Source organism: Trachemys scripta, chromosome 5, assembly GCF_013100865.1.
Source record: "Trachemys scripta elegans isolate TJP31775 chromosome 5, CAS_Tse_1.0, whole genome shotgun sequence".
NCBI lineage: Eukaryota > Metazoa > Chordata > Testudines > Emydidae > Trachemys > Trachemys scripta.
The window spans coordinates 8817487-8838682 of record NC_048302.1 but is presented as its reverse complement, the minus strand read 5'-3'; the positions used below and the strand labels follow the sequence as shown (position 1 = coordinate 8838682).

The window sequence follows — 21196 nt, the reverse complement described above, 5'->3', positions numbered from 1 at the left end:
ACCCCCATATCCCCGCCCCGGTACACTGACCCCCCCCTTCCCATACCCCCATACCCCCGCCCCAGTACACTGACCCCCCCCTTCCCGTACCCCCAAATACTCACCCCAGTTCACTGACCCCCCCGTACCCGGCTCCAGCTCCCCCGCCGGCCGCGGCCCCTCTCTGGGCCCGCGGGCGAGGGGCTCTGCGCGGCGCTGTGGTGGGGGCGCTCTTGCCGGCTCCAGTCCCTCCCGGAAGCGACCACCGTAGGAGGGGGGTGGGGCCGGAAGCGGCGGAGCGGGGAAGGGGGCGGGGTCACGAGGGCGCAGCGTCCGGCGGCCGCCATCGCCATTCCGCGGCGCGGGGGAGGGCCGGCAGCGGAGCGGAGCGGGCCGGGCCTCGCGCACCCACCGTTGCCCCGTGGCCGTTGGCGGGACCGGACTGGGACCGGACCGGACCGGGCCGCGCGGCGCCGAGCCCCGCCCCGCCATGGAGGAGAAGGGCTTCTCCAAGGAGCTGGACCAGTGGATCGAGCAGCTCAACGAGTGCAAGCAGCTGAGCGAGAGCCAGGTGCGGAGCCTCTGCGAGAAGGTGAGTCCGCCTGGGCCCGGCCCGGCCCGGCCCGCTCGGCGCGGGGGGTCCCGCAGTGACTGGCGGGGCCGGGGAGTGAACGGGGAGTTACCGGGGGGGCGGGGTGTGTACACCCCGGGGGGGCGGCTGGGATCCCGGAACCGGAGCGTTATGCACCCAGCGAGCTCCGCGCTCGGGGATTTGGAGGCACGGGGCTGTCTAGCGAAGGCCCCGAGCAACCCGCCCTCCGGCCTGGGATGGGGCTGTCCGGTCCCGACCCGTGCAGCTGGGAGGCCGCTGTTTGCGGGCCCGCAGGAGCTTCGCTCCCAAGGTAAGCGGGGGGGGGGGGGGGTTATGTCTATTTTCCCCTGTCGCTGTATCACTGCGGGGCAGAGTGAAGGTTACTGGGGGACCCTGACTGTACATTGCCCACGCTTTGTGAAGGGGGTGGCTGGCCCGGTCTGTATCCCAGCGGCTCTGGGTTTGTGTCTGGGCGCACGGGAGAGCCAAGGCAGCAGTGCAATGCGAAACTTTACAGGGCAAGCAGGTAGCCCCGGAAAAGCAATGATGGGCCAAATAATTTACCGGTGATAGTTCTAAACAGATGTCCAGTCCCCTTCCTACCGCCGTCTTGTCACAGCCAATAGTATCAATGCATGTCCACTAGCTAGAGAATGGATTGTGGTTCGGTTGGTTGAGTTACCTCTTGCATCACAGTAGCTGTTGCCTGGATTAGTAGTTTATATAATTTTAGCAACTAGGTAAAATTGTTAATGATTTAGCTTAATTACATTTAACTGCTTCAAATACAGAACTAGATAAATTCATGCAGCCGGACAGGTTTATCAATGACTATTAGCCAGGATGGGCAGGGGTGGTGCTCTAGCCGGTTTGCCAGAAGCTGGGAATGGGCGACAGGATGGATCACTTGATGATTCCCTGTTCTGTTCACTCCCTCTGGGACACCTGGCATTGACCACTGTCGGAAGACAGGATACTGGGCTAGATGGAGCATTGGTCCGACCCAGTAAGGTTGTTGTTATGTTTTTATAGCCAGTGCACATGATTTTAATTTTCTATCCAGAAATTGTTATTAGTCCATTATTTTGCTTAGTCAGACAAAGATTGACCCATGCTAAATTTCTTAAAGGGACCTAGTTTTATTTAATTTGAACTTAAACTAACTCTTATAAATTTTCTGAAAATACATTCTGTCCACACAATGCTGTAATCTTGGAGAAGGTGCACTGTATTTATCATACATAAAGGAATCCCTGCAAAGAAAAATATCTGATGTAAGGTTAAAGGAAGTGTGTGTTATAAGTACACAACATCTTACTAGCAACTTACTTACCTTTTAGAAGTGCTTGGCGCTATTTCTGTATCTCCAATTAAGAGTGTTGATCAATTTCTGTCTTCTCCACCTAATGTCTAAGATCATGGCAGCTAAATAATATTGAGCCTTGTCTTCACAGGACTTAAATTATGTTTCTTCATAGTTTAAATTTGACAGGCTAAACTATATAGACTGTACTAACAGGAAAATTACTTGTAGCTGATTAAAGCACAGGTCCAGTGATCCCTTTCAAACCCTCAACAGGAATTGAAAGCCACCCACCTATCTTAAAGGTGTGCTAGTCATGGTTGAGGCCTAGAGGCCTCTGTAATACAAATACTAATTAATAATATAACCAACTGTAGCTATTGTAAAACTGTTTTCAGTGCTAGTCATGGAAAGTGTGCCAAACCCCTGAGTGAGGCATGTCTGTTTGTCACTGGTGACTAGGAAGCTTTCCTGATTTGGGTGAGGAGGGAAACACTGCCATAGCTTCTGCAGAATCTAAGCTGCTTCTTTGAGAATCATCTCTATGGATACCACCCTCAATACACATGTGGGTTTGGAACCTTCTGAGTCAGCAGTGTCTGTACCTTCATGTTCTTGCATTTAATGGCATGAAGGGCAGCATGACCCCAATGCCTCTTGGTTTCTTGGTACATACTGGGTCAGAGCAAAGGTCCATCTAGTCCAGTATCCTGTCTTCCGACAGTGGCCAATGCCAGGTGCTTCAGAGGGAATGAACAGAACAGGTAATCATCAAGTGATCCATTCCCTGTCATTTCTTCCCAGCTTTTGGCAAATGGAGGCTAGGGACACCATTCCTGCCCATCCTGGCTAATAGCCATTGATGGACCTACTCTCCAGGAACTTATCTAGTTCTTTTTTGAACCCTGTTGTAGTCTTGGGCTTCACAACATCCTCTGGCAAAGAATTCCACAGGTTGAGTGCGTTGTGTGAAGAAATACTTCCTTTTGTTTGTTTTAAACCTGCTGCCTATTAATTTCATTTGGTGACCCCTAGTTCCTCTGTTATGAGAAGGAGTAAATAGCACTTCCATATTTACTTTTTCTACACCAATCATGATTTTATACACCTCAATCATATCCCCTCTTAGTTGTCTCTTTTCCAAGCTGAAAAGTCCCAGTCTTATTAATCTCTCGTCATACAGAAGCTGTTCCATACCACTAATCATTTTTGTTGCATTTTTCTCTAGCTTTTCTAATTCTAATATCTTTTTTTTTTTTAAATGGGGTGACCACATCTGCATGCAGCATTCAAGATGTGGGTGTACCATGGATTTATATAGAGGCAATATGATATTTTCTATCTAGTTATCTATCCCTTTCCTAGTGATTCCCAGCATTGTTAGCTTTTTTGACTGCTGCAGCACACTGATTGGATGTTTTCAGAGAACTACCCACGACTCCAAGATTTTTTTGCTTGAGTGGTAACAACTAATTTAGACCCCATCATGTTATATGTTTAGTTGGGATTATGTTTTCCAATGTGCATTACTTTGCATTTATCAACACTGAATTTAAGCTGTCATTTTGTCACCCAGTCTTGTGAGATCCCTTATCCAAGGCAGTAAGTGGAAACTTCGTACTATCTGTTCTGCTCTCTATAGCTCCTTGACTTCACAAAGCAAATTTAAATTCTCCTCTAGTTCTTAACCCAGTTTCTTAGTAAGTTTAGATAACAAGTGGCAGCTTTTTTTGGTTATTACCAGCCAGTCAGTGCTAAGGTACCTTTCACTCCTCAAGAGGAATCAAAAGCCTCAGGCTTCAATCCCTGCTAGCATGTGGTGGAGTCATGTCCATGACAGTCAAACCTGATGTGTGTTCTGTCTGGGGAAAATCCACAACCCCAGTTGTTGTTCAGTATATTGCTCCTCTTCAGATTGGACCACTCAGTTGACCTTGACAGCAATTCCTGAGATGTATTGGAGCCTTGAGTTGGTGTCCACAGCGTCGATAGTGTAAGGGGATATTCTGGTGACACCAAGGTTGGAGTCCCTTGTGTTGGACTTGGTGTGGGTTCTGATGGAAGGGTACTGAAACACCTCCTTAACACCAGTTGCCTCCCCAGTATGATACTGCACCATTGTTCCAATGTCTGCCAGATACCCTGGCACATAGGCGATCAGTAGCCTTTTTGATCCAATATACTTCTCTTCCTTCTACTTCCTCAGAGCTGAGTTTTAAGCCCTCCCCAGAACCCTGACCCTCTCAACCTTCTCTGGAACAGAAGGATTCAGTATTGTCTTTGATCATCGGGGATTGATCCAAGGGTCACATTGGGGTCCTCCTCTAAAATAAGTCTGAGTACCTCAGATGCACACAATGTCTCCTTTGCGCCCTCACTCCTCTCTCTTGGTTCCCGCACCTCCTTAGCTGTATCCTTACGGAATACACTGACTGTACTGGACAATGTGGATTCTCCCAGCTCAACCTCCCAGAGGCAACTCCCCTCATAGGTCTCTTTTCCAGGCAAGTCAAAACTGGCTAGAAGTGTTGAAACACAGGAGGTGGAGGAAAATTTTGAGGATCCCCGAGATAACTGCACTGATAACCCAGAATCTGCAACTGGTCTACTTGCCCCTCATCACCAGATGAAGCAGTTACACTATAATCCAGTCTCCCTGTGTGATTACTTTAGAACATTCCAAGACTTTCTGCAGAGAACAGCTAACATGTTAAATGTAGAACTGTTGTTGGCACAGAAGGCACAAACTTTTCAACACAAGCAGGGTGGCAGTGCCCCTCCATGAAGAGGTCTTCAAACCAGCAAAAGATCTGTGACTCACTCTAGCCTCTTTTTCCCCTAACAAACAGGAGAGAAGATAAGAACCATGTACCACGTAAGGGCTTTGGGTACTTCTGATCTTACCAACACAATTTGCTCTAGTTGGCCATTTGGTACAGGAGAAATCTATGTAAATGGGACCTCCAAAAGCTCTGTGTGTAAAAGGAAGAGAGTGGACAAACAGGCTGATGTTGTTAGGCAGAAAAGCTTATTTTGCAACTCTCCAAATGTGTATCACCAAATTCTAAGCTCTTTTGGTGAAATTATTTCCTTACATGGGATAGGATAACACCTTTTCTCAAGAAGATCCCACAAGAGGATAGAATGGAGCTTAGAGACATCATGACAGATGGACTACTGGTGAAGACATCTCTTCAGGTAGACCTAGATGCCTCTGATTGGTGGCCACAGCCATCACAGTGCACAGAGCATCCTGGTTACAATAGTTGGGTATATCAAAGCAGCTCCAAATGGCCATTAAGGATACAGTTTGCAGGATCTGAGCTCTTCAGCCTGAAAATGGACGAGGCACTCCATACCTTCAGGGATTCTAGTGCTAGCTGGTGCACCTTGGGTCTGTAAGCTCCAGCTAATTAAACAAATAATACAGTGTTGCAAGGTCATTGCAGACACTTGACCTCTCTACCAGCATCAGAGGTCCTTGGATCCTTCCAAAAAGAAACCATGCTTTTCCTGCAGATGAATTTTTTTCTCTTCTACTGATTCAGTGCCTCACCAATCCTGTCACCATAATCTGACACTCTCCTTTTCCCCACTTTCCTTCTCACAAGCATGGGCTGGAATTGCATTAGACTGGTGGGTCATACAGACTGTCATAGGCTATTCCAGTGGCTCTCAAATTTTTGACCTGGTGACCCCTTTCACATAGCAAGTCTCTGAGTGCGACACCCCCCCCCTTATAAATTAAAAACACTTTTTTATATATTTAACACCATTATAAATGCTGGAGGCAAAGTGGTGTTTGGGGTGGAGGCTGACAGCTCACGACCCCCCATGTAATAACCTCGCGACCCCTTGAGGGGTCCCGACCCCCAGTTTGAGAACCCCTGGGCTGTTCTGTTCAGTTCCAGTCCTTGCCTACCACCCATCTCTCTTCAGGGACCTTTCTCAGGATACATTAGTGAATCTTTCTTTTCTTTTCTTTTTTTTTTTCAGTTTTAATTTTGACTACACATGGGATCATTCAGACTGACTATACTTAGTTTCTCCTTTATGTGATTCATGTTTGAAACAAGAAAATACCCCAATATAACTAGCAAGAAGGCTTGGGGGCAGTTGTAGTGCGTAAAGCTACTTCTTGAAATGTAGTCAGTTTTGTTACCTCTGTTCCCCTAAAAACCAACCCAGGGTCACACTTGTGTTAGTTTTATTACAATGCCGTTGTTGGGTCAGATAGAAAAGAGATGGAGCTTATTCATACACGCACACATTCACCGCATTCAGACCTTCATGCACCCCCACACTTACACAGGCGGAGAGTTACCGGAGACCGAGAAGCCGAAGCATGGGAGATCTGGTGTGTCCGCCCGCAGTCACGAATCCAGGCTGCGGAGCAGGTCAAGGAGCAGCCGCTTGTGTGCATGGCTGCTTCCTTTTATTTTGGAACTGGGCAGCTCCTTTCACGTACACTGAGTTTTTCTTCTGTGTCCATCACCGAGAAGTATTCCCGGTCCCTGTTCCTTTCATGCAACTTTCCTTTATAGCACTCCGTGATTGCCTTCTCAGGGCAGATTACATCAGTCATACCTGTCTCCAGGCTCTCTTCTCCTTGTAGTTCCTCTCCGCCCAGTCCCACATACACTCCCTTCTTCACACTCTCTCCTTCACACTCTCTCTGAGGGATGGGATATTACAAAGCTTGGAAGTTCATACAAGTGGTAACTTGAAAAGTTTACCGAGCTTGCAAAGGTTACAAAACTTCAAAGGCTGTGCTAACAATCACTGAAGTTACAAAGTCGCAAAAAGGTGGCAAAACTTCATGATACAAGTTACAGATCTTACAATCGCATTTGAGCGGAGGCTTTACATAACAAGTTTAAAAATTGGTATAACTTTAAACCAAGATTTGATCTCCTAGCTTTGCTCTCTTATTGCCTATCTTCAGTAATTTTGCAGTTAAGTCAAATGCTATATTTGTGTCGTCATAGTTCCACTTTTATACACTGGCATCACTAACCTTTAAAGACCAGAATAGGTGACATCAACCAAATTGCCCATGTGATTGACAATGACCCGTGTGGTCCCAGAGTATGGCTTGATTTTTTTCAGTGGTAGAACTCTGACTTGATTGAGGAAAAGAATGAAGTCTGTTTGAGAACACTAGAATGGTTGTTGAAGCCTTACGCTCTTCATGCCCCTTTATCTCAGGGATTTCTGCAGTAGTTATCACTTGGGTCTGTAAAACTAGCTGTTACTGCATACTCTGTCAACTCATGATATCTTTCATGGACTTCCATATGTTGTACACTCCATACAGAAAACACTGGTCTGTATTGCATTCCAGCCTCTGCACCACTATGGCAATTCTCTTGTCCATAAAATAAGTGGAAAATGGTGAGCCTGGCACTGGAATGTCAGTTCCAGCTCCAGAGAATCCAAAGTACATTTAATCGTATGAAGGCTTCTCAGCCTCCTCCTCCCCCATAACATAATACAGCCAATGGCTAGAGCTGGGGCGGTCCCAGAGTTTTCTCTCTCTTGTAGCTCAATTTGGTGATAGAGGGACATGAAACCTCTTCATGTGTGGAGCCGCCTCCTCATGTCCCACCTGAGGCTGTATTCTGCTCCCTTTCCGTGCAATTGAATGTGGAAGTTACAATGCCAAAGCGGCAAATGCTGAATTGTAGGACAAGTCTGCATATGTAAGTGTTCACAGGCCCAGTGTGACGAATGGATTCTGGGATTTAAAAGTCCCAGGATGATAGATTTCTAGGAGGAACGTCTTGAAAACATCCACAGTCTTCTGAGCCAAAAGCAGCTAAAGGTCTGTAGAATAGTTCAGATGCTGCTGTGAAGAGTACGGTATAAATAATTAGGTTAGAGCTGCCTGGATTTTCTTAGAAAATGCGCTGTAAGAATAAGCAAACATTACTTACACATTGTGTTGCATGGGTAAAATGCAGGATCGTGGCTGTGGTACAACGGTGTCTACTGTATGACATTCAGAGCAAGTGCTATATTAAATGTCACGCTTATCTATAAATATCTCACTTTGTCATAGATTCAGCTCTGTAGGACCAGCAGGAGGAAGTTCTTATTTTCAAGAGCATTGTGATTCTGAATTAGCTTAGGATCCTAGAGAAAACAGGATTTTATTTTTTTTATTTAGTAGGACTAAGCTACTCTCCCGTCTCCACCCCCAAAATATATAAAAAGTAGCCCTCAAATTTGGAACAAGAATTAGGACCTAGGATAATAAATGAGAAGTTTTTTCTGAAACTTGACAAGTACAGTTATAGCCAAACAGAGGATGAACTGGAGATAAGCTTGTGGTTTAGATCAGTACAAAAGCTTACAAATGTGTGGGGAAGATTAAAATGGAAACAGGGGAAGGGTTGGATGAAGAATATTGAGCCTGTCCATTTGCTCAGGATGTTTGTTGGATAGCATCCCTGGCAAACGTTTGTTTGGGCTCAGCTAATGTAGCTCATCAAGAGATTTCCCCCTTCTCCTCCCCCTGGAAGACACCAAACATTTATTGACCTGTTTTTCATGGAGCCTTCAGTTATGTCTCCATAGTTGAGGATGAGTTTTGCACTTAAAGCAGGGATTCAGCATTTTATGTCTGAAAAATACAGCGTACCGTGCCAGAATTACTATACTTTGAGTAAAAATTTCCTAAGAATCTACAAGTAAATATGTTCATTGGCTCAAGAATTCTAATTTTAATTAAATGGTACCTTTTAAGAAATCTAGCTCCCAGTGTTAGCCTTTTTTTGGGTCCCTTTTTCAGTAACAGAATAGGATAGATGGCAGCTGCATATTGAGCAGAGGTCTTGAATGAGCCGTTTACAGTGTTGTGTAGGTCCCTTTCGTGAGTTCATATACACCTCTGCCCTGATATAATGCTGTCCTCGGGAGCCAAAAAATCTTACTGTGTTATAAGTGAAACTGCATTATATCGAACTTGCTTTGATCCGCCGGAGTGTGCAGTGCTCCCCCCCCCCCCCCCCCCCCGGAGCACTGCTTTACTGTGTTATAGTCGAATTCGTGTTATATCGCGTCACATTATATCAGGGAAGAGGTGTAGTTTAGAACCATGTGGGTCTGAGCAGTTTAAATTTTCCCTCCAACATGCGTTACTTTACATTTATCGACACTGAACTTCATTTGCTATCGTGTTGCCCATCACGTAGCTTAATTACATCTCTAAAGTTCCTCCTAGTCCTCTGCGCTTGACTAATGTTAGCAAAATTTGCAGAATACAAAGTTATTTCGCTGTTCACCTCCCTTTCCTGATATTTAACACTCAACTTAGACTGGAACATTGAGGCACTCGACTTAGATGAAAATTGTTCCTGCTCCTTCCTGTGTCTTAGCCGGTTTCTGGTCTATAACACTAGATCTATCAACTGTGGGTTAATCGGATAGGGGTGCTAGTTGCGCTTTAAAAAATTTTGGGGAGTGGACCTGCTGACAGGGTTGGTGAGAGAAATATTGTTGTGTACTCTTAGCTCTCTTTATCCACAGCTGCCCCTTACGTTTCTAGCTTCCTAAGAACATTTGCGTTTAGCTCAGTTAAACTGTTAAATTACTGTTTACCTTCTCTCACTTGCACTCCTCTGGAAAATGTTGTCTGCTAAAATAACGTAAAATTAAATCAATCAAGAGCTAGGCCCATGCAGTTACTAAAGCAGCAGCAGCACCTACAGCACTAGTAATACCTAGGAGTTGCTGAAGTAACTGGAGTCCTTCCTGTCTCCATCCTCCCCCGAGACCCAGTGCATGGCCCCAGTGTTCTAGTGACCTCCAACACCACATGGGTTAGCCGTGCATCTGCTGGAGGAGGGGAGGAAAAGAACGCCACCTCCTGGACCTAGCCCATCTTTCCCTTAATTGCTGCCACCCAGGAATGTGAGGACCTTCCTCTGTGCTTGCTGTGGGTCAGCTCCACTAGCCAGGGGTAACACAAGCTCTCCCCTCTAGGCCTGTGCAGGCTTTGCTATCCCTCTGCCAGTTAGCGATAGGTATGCTCTGACCCCAAGTCTGCCAAGCATCTCCCTCAAGTGTGCAGCCTTTGGTCCCTGGACACTTTCAGCAGTCATGGGTGTGCTCTTTCTAAAAGAACAGTGCATATCAGTTTACCAGTGTGACCTCCGAGCATGGCTCCATTTAACACAGTACTGGATTTAAATATCTTTTTAGTGAAAATAAGCAAAAGTTTTTTGAACAAAGATAAGAGATTCAAAAGGTGGCTAGTAGAAGCATTGGAAACTAATGGTTACATACAAAATCATAACACACATTTTAGAACCTAGATTTGTTTAACTAGATTTTTTTGTTTTATGGAGTAACACTCACCCCAAAGTCCTTCCAGCACAATGAATATACACAGAGATCAAATTACAGTTGTGCAGGCAACTGTAAAAGTGCTTGATTTTGCAACCCAGGTAACTTTTCATTGTGGTAGTATAGGATTAAAGACTACTGTATTATAGTCTTCAATCATATAGTTCCCCTGAGAAGACACTTACCTCATTCAGTGCACAGGTTGGACACACAAGGGGACAGAATTAAGATTGCATGGGCAACCATAAATCTTGTGTTTTGTAACTTTGGAATGCATGACTGCGACCTAAACTTTTTTTTAACATACTTATATATGTTTCGGAATGTTAGTGCATTGTGGTGTAATTTAATTGACGGGTAATCTGCCATCAAGATGCATAGATAAAGGATATTTTTTAAGAACCATTAGTCCTTTCAAAATCAATTGGACTTAAATAGGGAGCTGTTTGCTGCTGTGTTCAGCACTTCTGAAATGTACTGGATTATTGTTTTCTGTTCTGGTATCTGCTTTTCAAAAAGAATATTGACAAATTAGAGAGGATTCAGAGCCACAAGAACAATTTGAGATTTGGAAAGCCTGCCTTACAGTGAGACTTAAAGAACTCACTCTTTTTAGCTTTTCGAAGAGACTGTTAAGAGGTGACTTGATCATGATCTACAACTAGCTGTTGTGTGGGAAAGCTATGCGATAGCAGAGGGCTGATTAAAAATCTAGCAGAAGAAGGTATAACAAAATCCTGTGGCTTTAAATTAAAGCTAGAAAAATTCAAATTGGAAGTGAGGTAACAGTAAGCAGTTAACCACTAGAAAACAACATACTTGGGGATGTGGTAGTTTCTGAATCACTTGAAATGTTTAAATCATGATTGGCTGTTTTTTCTAGCCTAAGCTCTATAGTAAGTCAGGCTAGATCAGGGTAGGCAACCTATGGCACACGTGCCGAAGGCAGCACGCGAGCTGATTGTCAGTGGCACTCACACTGCCCGGGTCCTGCCCACCGGTCCAGGGGGCTCTGCATTTTAATTTAATTTTAAATGAAGCTTCTTAAACACTTTAGAAACCTTATTTACTTTACACACAACAATAGTTTAGTTATATATTATAGATTTATAGAAAGAGACCTTCTAAAAACGTTAACATATATTACTGGCACGTGAAACCTTAAATTAGAGTGAATAAATGAAGACTCGGCACAGAACTTCTGAAAGGTTGCCGACCTCTGGGCTAGATGATGATTGTCCTTTCTGGTCTGAAAATCTGTGAACCTATGAGTATCCTGTCAACACTTTTTTTTTTTTTTTTTTTTTTTTTTGCATTGTGTGCACATTTCCTTTTGTAGAAAACTAATGTGCTCAAAACATTGACAGTGCAATACAATCCCAATGATTTGACCTCCAACGTATACAAAGTTGGCCAGATTTCCCCACAGCAATTACGGCTCTGCTTATATCACAGCCTGGCTTTTCCCTGTATCTCAAAACCTATCAGGAAATTGGGATTGTAACGTGTAGGCACTGAAACAACTTACTGAATCTGTTTACAAAATATGTTTTACCTTACCTCTTGTCCTAAATGTTATCTCTATCTTCTATTAGGCTAAAGAAATACTTACAAAAGAATCAAATGTGCAGGAGGTGCGTTGTCCTGTTACAGTGTGTGGGGATGTCCATGGTCAATTCCATGATCTTATGGAACTCTTCAGAATTGGTGGGAAATCGCCAGACACAAACTACCTGTTCATGGGAGACTATGTGGATAGAGGCTATTACTCGGTGGAAACAGTGACTCTTCTTGTAGCACTAAAGGTACACTTTTATTTTAAGAAAGTATAAAACCCCTCACATTGCAAGAGTTCTGAAACAAATTGGGGGCTGGAGGAATGAGCTGAAATGTAATTTGCAGACTAGAAGATTGCACTTTGTTAAAATGTTTGACAAGAAGCTTAATATTTTTTACATGTTCAAAATGGCATGCAGTTAACACTAATCAGAAATCTATTGTTTGATGTTATAAATGATTATTCTCTTTCCATTGGTAGGTGCGTTATCCAGAACGCATTACAATACTGAGAGGAAATCATGAGAGCAGACAAATTACACAAGTGTATGGCTTTTATGATGAGTGTCTACGAAAGTATGGAAATGCCAATGTTTGGAAGTATTTCACAGATCTGTTTGATTATCTTCCACTTACAGCTCTAGTAGATGGCCAGGTAAGCTTTTGTATATTCTACAGGGGATAATAGACCTTACTCATAGATTTTAAGGTCAGATGGGAGTACTTCACTTATCTAGTCTGACCTCCTAAGAATAGATGGCCTCAAACTCCTTTTTGGAGCTCTGCTTGTGTCATGCTTCGAGTATAACACATGTTTGTAACATTTAATGAGAATCAGCTCAGTCGTTATTCACTGAGGCCTGTCTTTATTTTACACCTCTACCTCGATATAACGCTGTCCTCGGAAGCCAAAAAGTCTTACCGCGTTATAGGTGAAACCGCGTTATATTGAACTTGCTTTGATCCGCCGGAGTGCGCAGCCTCGCCCCCCAGAGCACTGCTTTACCGTGTTATATCAGAATTCGTGTTATATCGGGTCGTGTTCTATCGGGGTAGAGGTGTACTTCTAACTCTTATACCTATAAAACTTTTTTAAGCAGTTTGTTTCCTATTCTATTTACAAGTTAGAGTATTATTTTGTTCCTGGCCTTGATTGGCTACATGCCATTTATAATAACGAATTCATTGTGAAAGATGTCATAAGAATAGTTCTGGTTGTGGTGAATAGCAGATACCATGCACAACAGCTTCCAGGATGACTTGAAAAATTAATCGTGGCACTGAGTCTGACTTTTACCCAGAACCTGGTGATTTCTGGCTGCAACCCACCTAGGTTTGGATTGGAGTCATGACCAAAATAAACCTAGGCTGGTTCAAGTGGGGAGTTGTGGGGACTTCTGCCGAATTGAATCGGACACTGGTGTGAGTGCTTCCTTTTCCAAGCTGCCTTTACAGCACTCTGAAAGGCAGCTTCAGAGGTGTGGAAACTGTTTGTGCTGCTTTGAAGGTCCACATGTACCTTACCAGAACTGAGTGGTAGGTGAGAGTAGGAGGAGAAGATGATTGGGAAGTTGCAACCAGGTTGGTTAGTGTGTGATAGAGCCCGGGCAGGAAGGACTGTTCTTTCCATCCCATCTTGGGTCCTGCTGTCCTAACTAGTGCAGGATTTTACTTTTCTTTCCTAACACGCCACCTCAGTAGGCAGGAGTCCCCTCCTGATTCACGTGCAGGTTGTACCCTATGTGTTAAGTGCTGTGGGAGTCAAAGTATTTCTGAAACAAAAGTGAAGAAATATTACCTTACCGGTATAAGGATACTCTTTCTTTGGTGATCTTCACCACTTACAGAATTCTGTGTGTTTTTCTTTTGGTGGAATTAATTTTTGAGTGTGAGAACTGTGATCCGTGTCATGAGGTTTAGAATGCTATGAAGCATAAGCTAGTTAATTTTACTTTTAAAAATGAGGTCTTTTCTTGGTCAGAATCAATATTTTTTTTGTTCCTGGACAGATATTCTGTCTCCATGGGGGTCTCTCTCCATCTATAGATACACTGGATCATATCAGAGCTCTGGATCGTCTACAGGAAGTTCCACATGAGGTAACCTGAAAGGAAATGCGCTGCGATTTTACAAATACGTTTGGGTATTTTTATATGCACATTTATCCTCCATTTTGAAATCCGATATTGTAAAGTGAGGTACATAGTGATACAGTAGATCGTAACAGACAAATATTGTAGTTTTAAATAAATAAAATAAACCAAACCAGCATGTTATGACAGCAGAATTGGCAAAGGAAGAGGTAGTAGTATTTCCCACACTCTTATCTTCTCTGACTTTGAGTACCACCTCATCAGCCCCAACATTGATGAAATATTTGGATAGGGAAGTGCGTGTACTGGTTTGCACATCTCGTGTTAGACAAGTTCACGCTTACCATGTGAATAAATGCCACTTCTGCTCAAGTTGCCCTGGTAAATAGGTTACCTGTAGTGGAGTGCAATTTACAAGAATTTGGTCAACTTTACTTTGCAGCAAGGACATAATTCTGTGGGGAGCAGGAAAGACAAACCAAACAGGAGAGGAGAGAGTGCATGCAAAATAGACTGAGGGATAGAAACCAGTCAAGAGAGTGAAGTGTGAAGAATAACAAAGTCTCTTCTAGCATCCATCTGAGGGGGGAAAAGTGAAGCATACATCTCTCCCAGGAGGAATGAGAAGCTCCAAATAGAATACCCACTACTTAGTCAAAGGACTCGGATATTCTGAGATTTCATGGCTGTTTGGCTTTTCTGTGGAACTTGGGTCTTGACATAAAATTGTTGTCTGGTATCTGAGTTTTCACAGAAAAACAAATATATGTATCCTAGCTCTTATGGTAGCAAAGATATGCTTAAAAATGTAATCCATGTAAAACAATGCAGCGAAGACTTGGGCAGACTACACCTGGAAAGGTAAACTGGGAACTGCCCCATACACTTTAGACTTGTTGACTTGGAAAGCAAGGGGAAGTGGTTTAAATGCAAAATTTAACCATCGATCAATCTAACAGAAATATCTAGCAAATATGCTTGTTCATCTTGCTGATGCTACAATTCCCAGCGTTCCAAAACCTCTCGTTTCCCTAGCAACTTCTACAATGTGATTAGACATTGTCAGTACAAAAATCTGCAGCATATTGAAAACTGAAAATCCGAGAACATAAAATTGAACATCAGATTAAATAGCAGGGGTCACTGACTGATTTTTCATATTTAATTCAGTAAAAACCTCTCTGGAGTGTCTGGAGAATTTAGGTCCATTTTGCCGCAGAGTACCTGGAGCCTGGCTCAGGCCGATTAGAGACAATTGAAGAGCTGGGCCAGCTCCAAGGTAGAAGCCACTCTGTTTTTCTCCTGCATCCTCTAAGGGTTTGTCTACACTGGAATCAAAGACCCACACCATGTTCGCGGCTGGCTTGGGTTAGCTGTCTTTGGCTGGACTTTTGGGCTGTAAAATCGCAGTGTAGACATTCAGGCCTGGGCTCCAGCTCAGACTCTAGGACCCTCCCACCTTGTGGGGTCCCAGATCCTGAACAACTACAGCAATTTTACACCTCAGCTGACCCAGACCAGCCACAGGTCTTTTATTCCAGTGTAGATGTACCCTAAGTAGCCAGGTGGAGAATGCATTGGACTCTGCACCAGAGCGCTGCCCTTTCTCCACTTGTCAACTTGGTTTTCACAACCTTTTCATCCTGCTTGTAGTTGCCAAAAAGAGGTCATCTATTGATGATTCAAGGGATATATTTGTGCTCTGCCCTTGTCTGAATTGTAGCTGAGACGTGCAGGATGTTGGGTGACATCAGATGTTGGCATTTGGTGGTTTCTGCTTAATTATTTTGACAGCAGTGCAAGGCTGGAGGTGGGACAGTAATTGATGTTTTCAGTTTGTACTGTTGAATTCAGGGGGATTGGGTAGTCTACTCTGTTTTTCAAGGAGCCCGGCAGCTTTCCTTCTTTGACTTCTTTAACTTTTAGTAGTGGGCATAGTTCCCTGCTGGCTTTCACTAGCCAGAAGGGCAGGGATCTGCCTCGCAGCTTGTGCTCTAATACTTTTTCACAACTTTCTGAGCTTCAGCAAGTGTGATGGGGCCCAACTCTGTCAGGGGTAGCTGTCTAGTCAGGAATGCAATTTCCTGGCTAGTGCTGTACATACACACTTGCTCTCTTGTCAGCAAAATACACTGACTAATGCATGGACTAGTTAACTGACTGAAATAGTAGGCACAACTAATATAAACTAGTTAAATGACAGAATAACTTCAGTTTGGGAATGAAATTCTGGTTGCTCCTGCTGAGATATGTGAACCTCTACAGTAGGACAGGAGATTAGTTTGAGGGAACTAGAGACTCTCTCATCATTAGATGCTTTAGACATAAAAAATCCTGCATCTTGGCAGGAGGTTAGACTAGATGACCCTTGTGGTTCCTTCTAACCCTATGATTCTATGGTTATTTATGTCTACATCAATATAATTTTCATAATTTGTTTTCTCACCCATGATGTGGTCAAGTACAGTAACTCCTCACTTAAAGTCATCCTGGTTAACGTTGTTTCATGGTTACGTCCCTGATCAATTAGGGAACAGGCTCGTTTAAAGTTGTGCAATGCTCCTGTCTAATGTCGTTTGGCAGCCGCCTGCTTTGTCCACTGATTGCAGGAAGAACAGCCCGTTGTAGCTCGCTGGTGGGGGGCTTGGAACCAGGGTGGACTGGCAGCCCCCTATCAGCTCCCCCAAGTTCCCTGTGCGGCAGCTGCCCAGCAGGCTATCAATTGCCGGCAGTTCAGCTGTCCCTCCCCCCACTGCCCTGTGCTGCTCCTGGCCCCTGCCTTGGAGCTGCTCCCTGAGACTCCTGCTTGCTGTGCAGGGAGGGAGGAGAGAAAGAGGGGGGCTGATAGGGTGTCCCCCTGCTCCTGCACCCCACTTACCCCATCTTGTATAGAGCAGGGGGGACACACGACAGGGCTCAGGACGGAGGGAGCTTGCTGGCAGCAGCTGCAGTCTCAGCAAGCTGATCTAATTAACAAGGCAGTGTACCCAAGAGTAGGGTAAGCGTACTTAAAGGGGAAATGTGCATCTCACATTCACGGTGTTGCTGTCTCCCCTCCCTCCATTCCTGCTGCCGTGTAGAGTGTGAGAGTTAACCCTTGAGGGCTCAACCAATTGCTAGTTCATCATTTAGCAGTAAGGCATTCCCTGGGAAATATCCTTCCCTCTGACTCCTCCACCTCAACCAAGCTTCACAATCATCATCAGTGTGTACCAGTATTAAATTGTTTGTTTGAAACTTATAGTGTGTGTGTGTGTGTATGTATGTATGTTTGTGTATATGTATATAAAATTAATTTTCATCTGGTGAAAAAAATTTCCCTGGAACCTAACCCCCTCATTTACATTAATTCTTATGGGGAAATTGGATTCGTTTAACATCGTTTTGCTTAAAGTCGCATTTTTCAGAAACATAACTACAACGTTGAGTGAGGAGTTACTGTATTCCCTATTTTCGAAAAGACTATTAAGCCAGTGTTCATGAGCAAGCATGCAGTGTCATTCAGTGGGCACACATGAGGGAGGAATTGTGGAGGAATCATTTTAGTTTCAAGCTCTGAGGGTTTATAAACAGTATTGCCAACTCTTGTGATTTTTATCATGAGACTCATGATATTTGATATTTCACTTAAAGCTCCATCTCCTAACAAAATTACATGAGAATCTCAGCTTTCACTTTAGAAAAAAGTTTCTAGTCTTGGTTGCAGAGAAAAGCTTAAACTTGATGTGAGTGCTGCCTCCCACCCTCCCCCCAGACTCAAACCAGACGAAAACTACAAAGAGCTCCAAATTTAACGTTGTTTAAACTCATGATATTTAAGCCAATGTCGTGATATTTGGAGACTGATTCATGATCTGTGAACATCTGGGATTGTCAGTACTATATAAGTAGTGAGTACCCTTTTTAAGATTATGAAATACTATACAGTGAAAGTGTGTGTTTAAAAAAAAAATAGAATATTTAGCATATATTCAGAGAATGAGGGCTTGGAAATGTTTGTAAATAAAATGCCTTTCAAAGTAGACTTTTTAATATTTTTCTTCTAAGTAAAATTTCTGCTTTCCTTGTTAGGGCCCAATGTGTGATCTCTTATGGTCAGATCCAGATGATCGTGGAGGCTGGGGTATTTCTCCACGTGGTGCTGGCTACACGTTTGGACAGGATATCTCTGAAACATTTAACCATGCCAATGGTCTTACACTGGTCTCCCGTGCTCATCAACTTGTGATGGAGGTATGGTGAGCGTATTTTGTTATGACAGCGTACCCTAGATGAAGTGATACAAATACTGAAGAAGACATAATTTCTTATAAATGCAAGATTGTCCATAGTTTACAGGCTTACATTCTAAATCCCGAGAGGCTTTTCATAATGTGCAATAGGCCTGAAAAGTAATACTTTACGCTTGGCATTTTAGCTGAATTAGTAAGAGAATGCGTTTTGTTTTGTTTTTTAAAGTGAGTTAGTCAAAGGGAATAAAGATGGCTCATGCTAAGGAGTGGTTACAAAAGTATAGTCTGCTTGCATTCTGACAATCTTTTCCTCTACTAATGTGTTAAATAGGCTATCCTGTAATATGTAGCAGTCAGTTGCAACAGGGATTAAACCATCCAGCTGGTATAGATAGAACATAGCATTACTGGAAAAATGCCAGGTGGGTCAATGGAGCATTTTTATTTTTAATTCAGTTAAAGTAGATCCTTTATAGCTTGTGCTGTACATAAAAACATGTAGAGTATGTAAGCTGATGAGCTTGAATGTCAATTCTCGGATTTAAAAAAAAATTAAACATTTCTGTTTAAAAACATCTAGGTATGTCTAGGGTACTGTTTTCTGGAATTTGCAAACAAAGGTACTAATAAACATGGAAGTCATGAATAGTTTAAATTACCAATAATCAGTCATTTATAACCTGTGCTGTTACCTTAATATGTAAAGGCTTAAAAAGTTTTTCATGTCTACACAGTGTTTACTTCTCATTTTGAAATAGCTGCTAAGAAACAATTACAGTAAAAGCTGTTATCCGGTACTTTAACAATCAGAAAGCTAAATAAACCACCATTTCTGATCTTCATTGAAAGTCCGGTTTATAGTCCAGGTAGCACAGGGCCAGCAGGCTCCCTACAAGCAGCAACCTGTCCCTGCTGCTCCTAGGTGATGGGGTCGCTAGGCGGATCTGTGTGCAGCCCCCACCCCAAGTGCTGGCTCCACAGCTCCCATTGGCCAGGAACCACGGCCAGTGGGAACTGCAGAGGCAGCGCGCAGAACCGCCCAGCCATGCCTCTGCCTAGGAGCAGCAGGGACAGGTCGCCACTTGTGGGGAGCCACCTGAATCATAGAATATCAGGGTTGGAAGGGACCTCAGGAGGTCATCTAGTCCAACCCCTTGCTCAAAGCAGGACCAATCCCCAGACAGATTTTTGCCCCAGATCCCTAAATGGCCCCCTCAAGGATTGAACTCACAACCCTGGGTTTAGCAGGCCAATGCTCAAACCACTGAGCTATCCCTCTCCCACCTGGATCTGACACTCTGCACCCCCTCCTGAGCCCCCTCCCACATCCAAACTCCCTCCCTCTTAGTTGACCGTAATTTTTTACTTACTGGCACCCCCCATTCACCCAACATGCCAGTTAACAAAGTTTTTACTGTATTTGAAGATTGAGATCATTGCAAAATGGAAACACTTAAAAGAAGGCTGCCCTATTAAATGCTCAAAATCCATTTAAGCTTTTAAGAGGAGCTTTCAGACTTGTACCAAATGACTGGAGGATAGCTAATGTGATGCCAGTTTTTAAAAAGGGCTCCAGAGGTGATCCTGGCAATTACAGGCCGGTAAGCCTGACTTCAGTACCAGGCAAACTGGTTAAAACTATAGTAACGAACAAATTTGTCGGCCACATAGATGAACATAATTTGTTGGGGAAGTGTCAACGTGATTTTTGTAAAGGGAGATCATGCCTCACCTATCTACTAGAATTTTTTGAGGGGATAAATAAGTATGTGGACAAGAGGGATCCAGTGGATATAATGTACTTAAATTTTCAGAAAGCCTTTGACAAGATCTCTAACCAAAGGCTTTTAAGCAAAGTAAGCTGTCATGCATGAGATAAGAGGGAAGGTCCTCTCATGGATTGGTAACTGGTTAAAAGATGATAAACAAAGGGTAGGAATAAATGGTCAATTCTCAGAATGGAGAGAGAGAAATAGTGGTGTCCCCAAGGGTCTGTACTGGGCTCTGTCCTATTCAACATATTCATAAATGATCTGGAAAAAAGGGTAAACAGTGAGGTGACAAAATTTGCAGAAGATACAAAACTACTGGAGATAGTGAAGTCCCAGGCAGATGGCGAAGAGCTACAAAAGGATCTCTTAAAATTGGGTGACTGGGCAAAAAAATGGCAGATGAAATTTAGTGTTGATAAATGCAAAGTAATGCACATTGGAAAACATAATCCCAACTATTCATATAAAAGGATGGGGTCTAAATTAGCTGTTACCACTCAAGAAAGAGATCTTGGAGTCCTTGTGGATAGTTCTCTGAAAACATCCACTCAATGTGCAGTGGCCGTCAAAAAAGGAAACAATGTTGGGAATCATTAAGAAAGGGATAGATAATAAGACAGAAAATATTATATTGCTTCTATATAAGTCCATGGTATGCCCATATCTTGAATAGTGCATGCAGATGTAGTCGCCCCATCTCAAAAAGGATATTTTGGAATTGGAAAAGGGTTCAGAAAAGGGCAACAAAAATGATTAGGGATATGGAACAGCTTCTGTATGAGGAGAGATTAATAAGACTGGGACTTTTCAGCAGAAAAGATCCAACTAAGGGGGGATATGATTGAAGTCTACAAAATCATGACTGGTGTGGAGAAAGTAAATAAGGAAGTGTTGTTTACTCCTTCTCATAACACACGAACTAGGGGTCACCAAATAAAATTAATAGGCAATATATTTAAAACAAACAAAAGGAAGTATTTTTTCACACAATGCACAGTCAACCTGTGGAACTCTTTGCCAGAGGATGTTGTGAAGGCCAAGTCTATAACAGGGTTCAAAAAAGAACTAGATAAATTCATGGAGGATCGGTCCATCAATGGCTATTAGTCAGGATGGGCAAGGATGGTGTCCCTAGCCTCTGTTTGCCAGAAGCTGGGAATGGACGACAAGAGATGGATCACTTGATGATTTACCTGTTCTGTTCATTCCTTGTTGGGCACCTGGCATTGGCCACTGTCAGAAGACAGGACACTGGGCTAGATGGACCTTTGGTCTGAGCAAGCATGGCCATTCTTATGATCTGATTTTTAACTGAGAAT

At 43.5% G+C, this 21196-nt stretch overlaps 1 protein-coding gene across 1 annotated transcript in view; it reads left to right on the top strand.

Moving 5' to 3' along the window:
- Nucleotides 1–302: 302 nt before the first annotated feature.
- The window catches only part of PPP2CB (protein phosphatase 2 catalytic subunit beta), a 28311-nt gene continuing 7417 nt past the window's right edge, over nt 303–21196 (top strand). The window contains exons 1-5 of the mRNA XM_034772006.1: nt 303–571; nt 11819–12028; nt 12262–12435; nt 13790–13879; nt 17945–18106. Coding sequence (XP_034627897.1) covers nt 470–571; nt 11819–12028; nt 12262–12435; nt 13790–13879; nt 17945–18106 — 738 coding nt within the window. The 5' untranslated portion in view covers nt 303–469. The remainder of the gene's footprint in view (nt 572–11818; nt 12029–12261; nt 12436–13789; nt 13880–17944; nt 18107–21196) is intronic.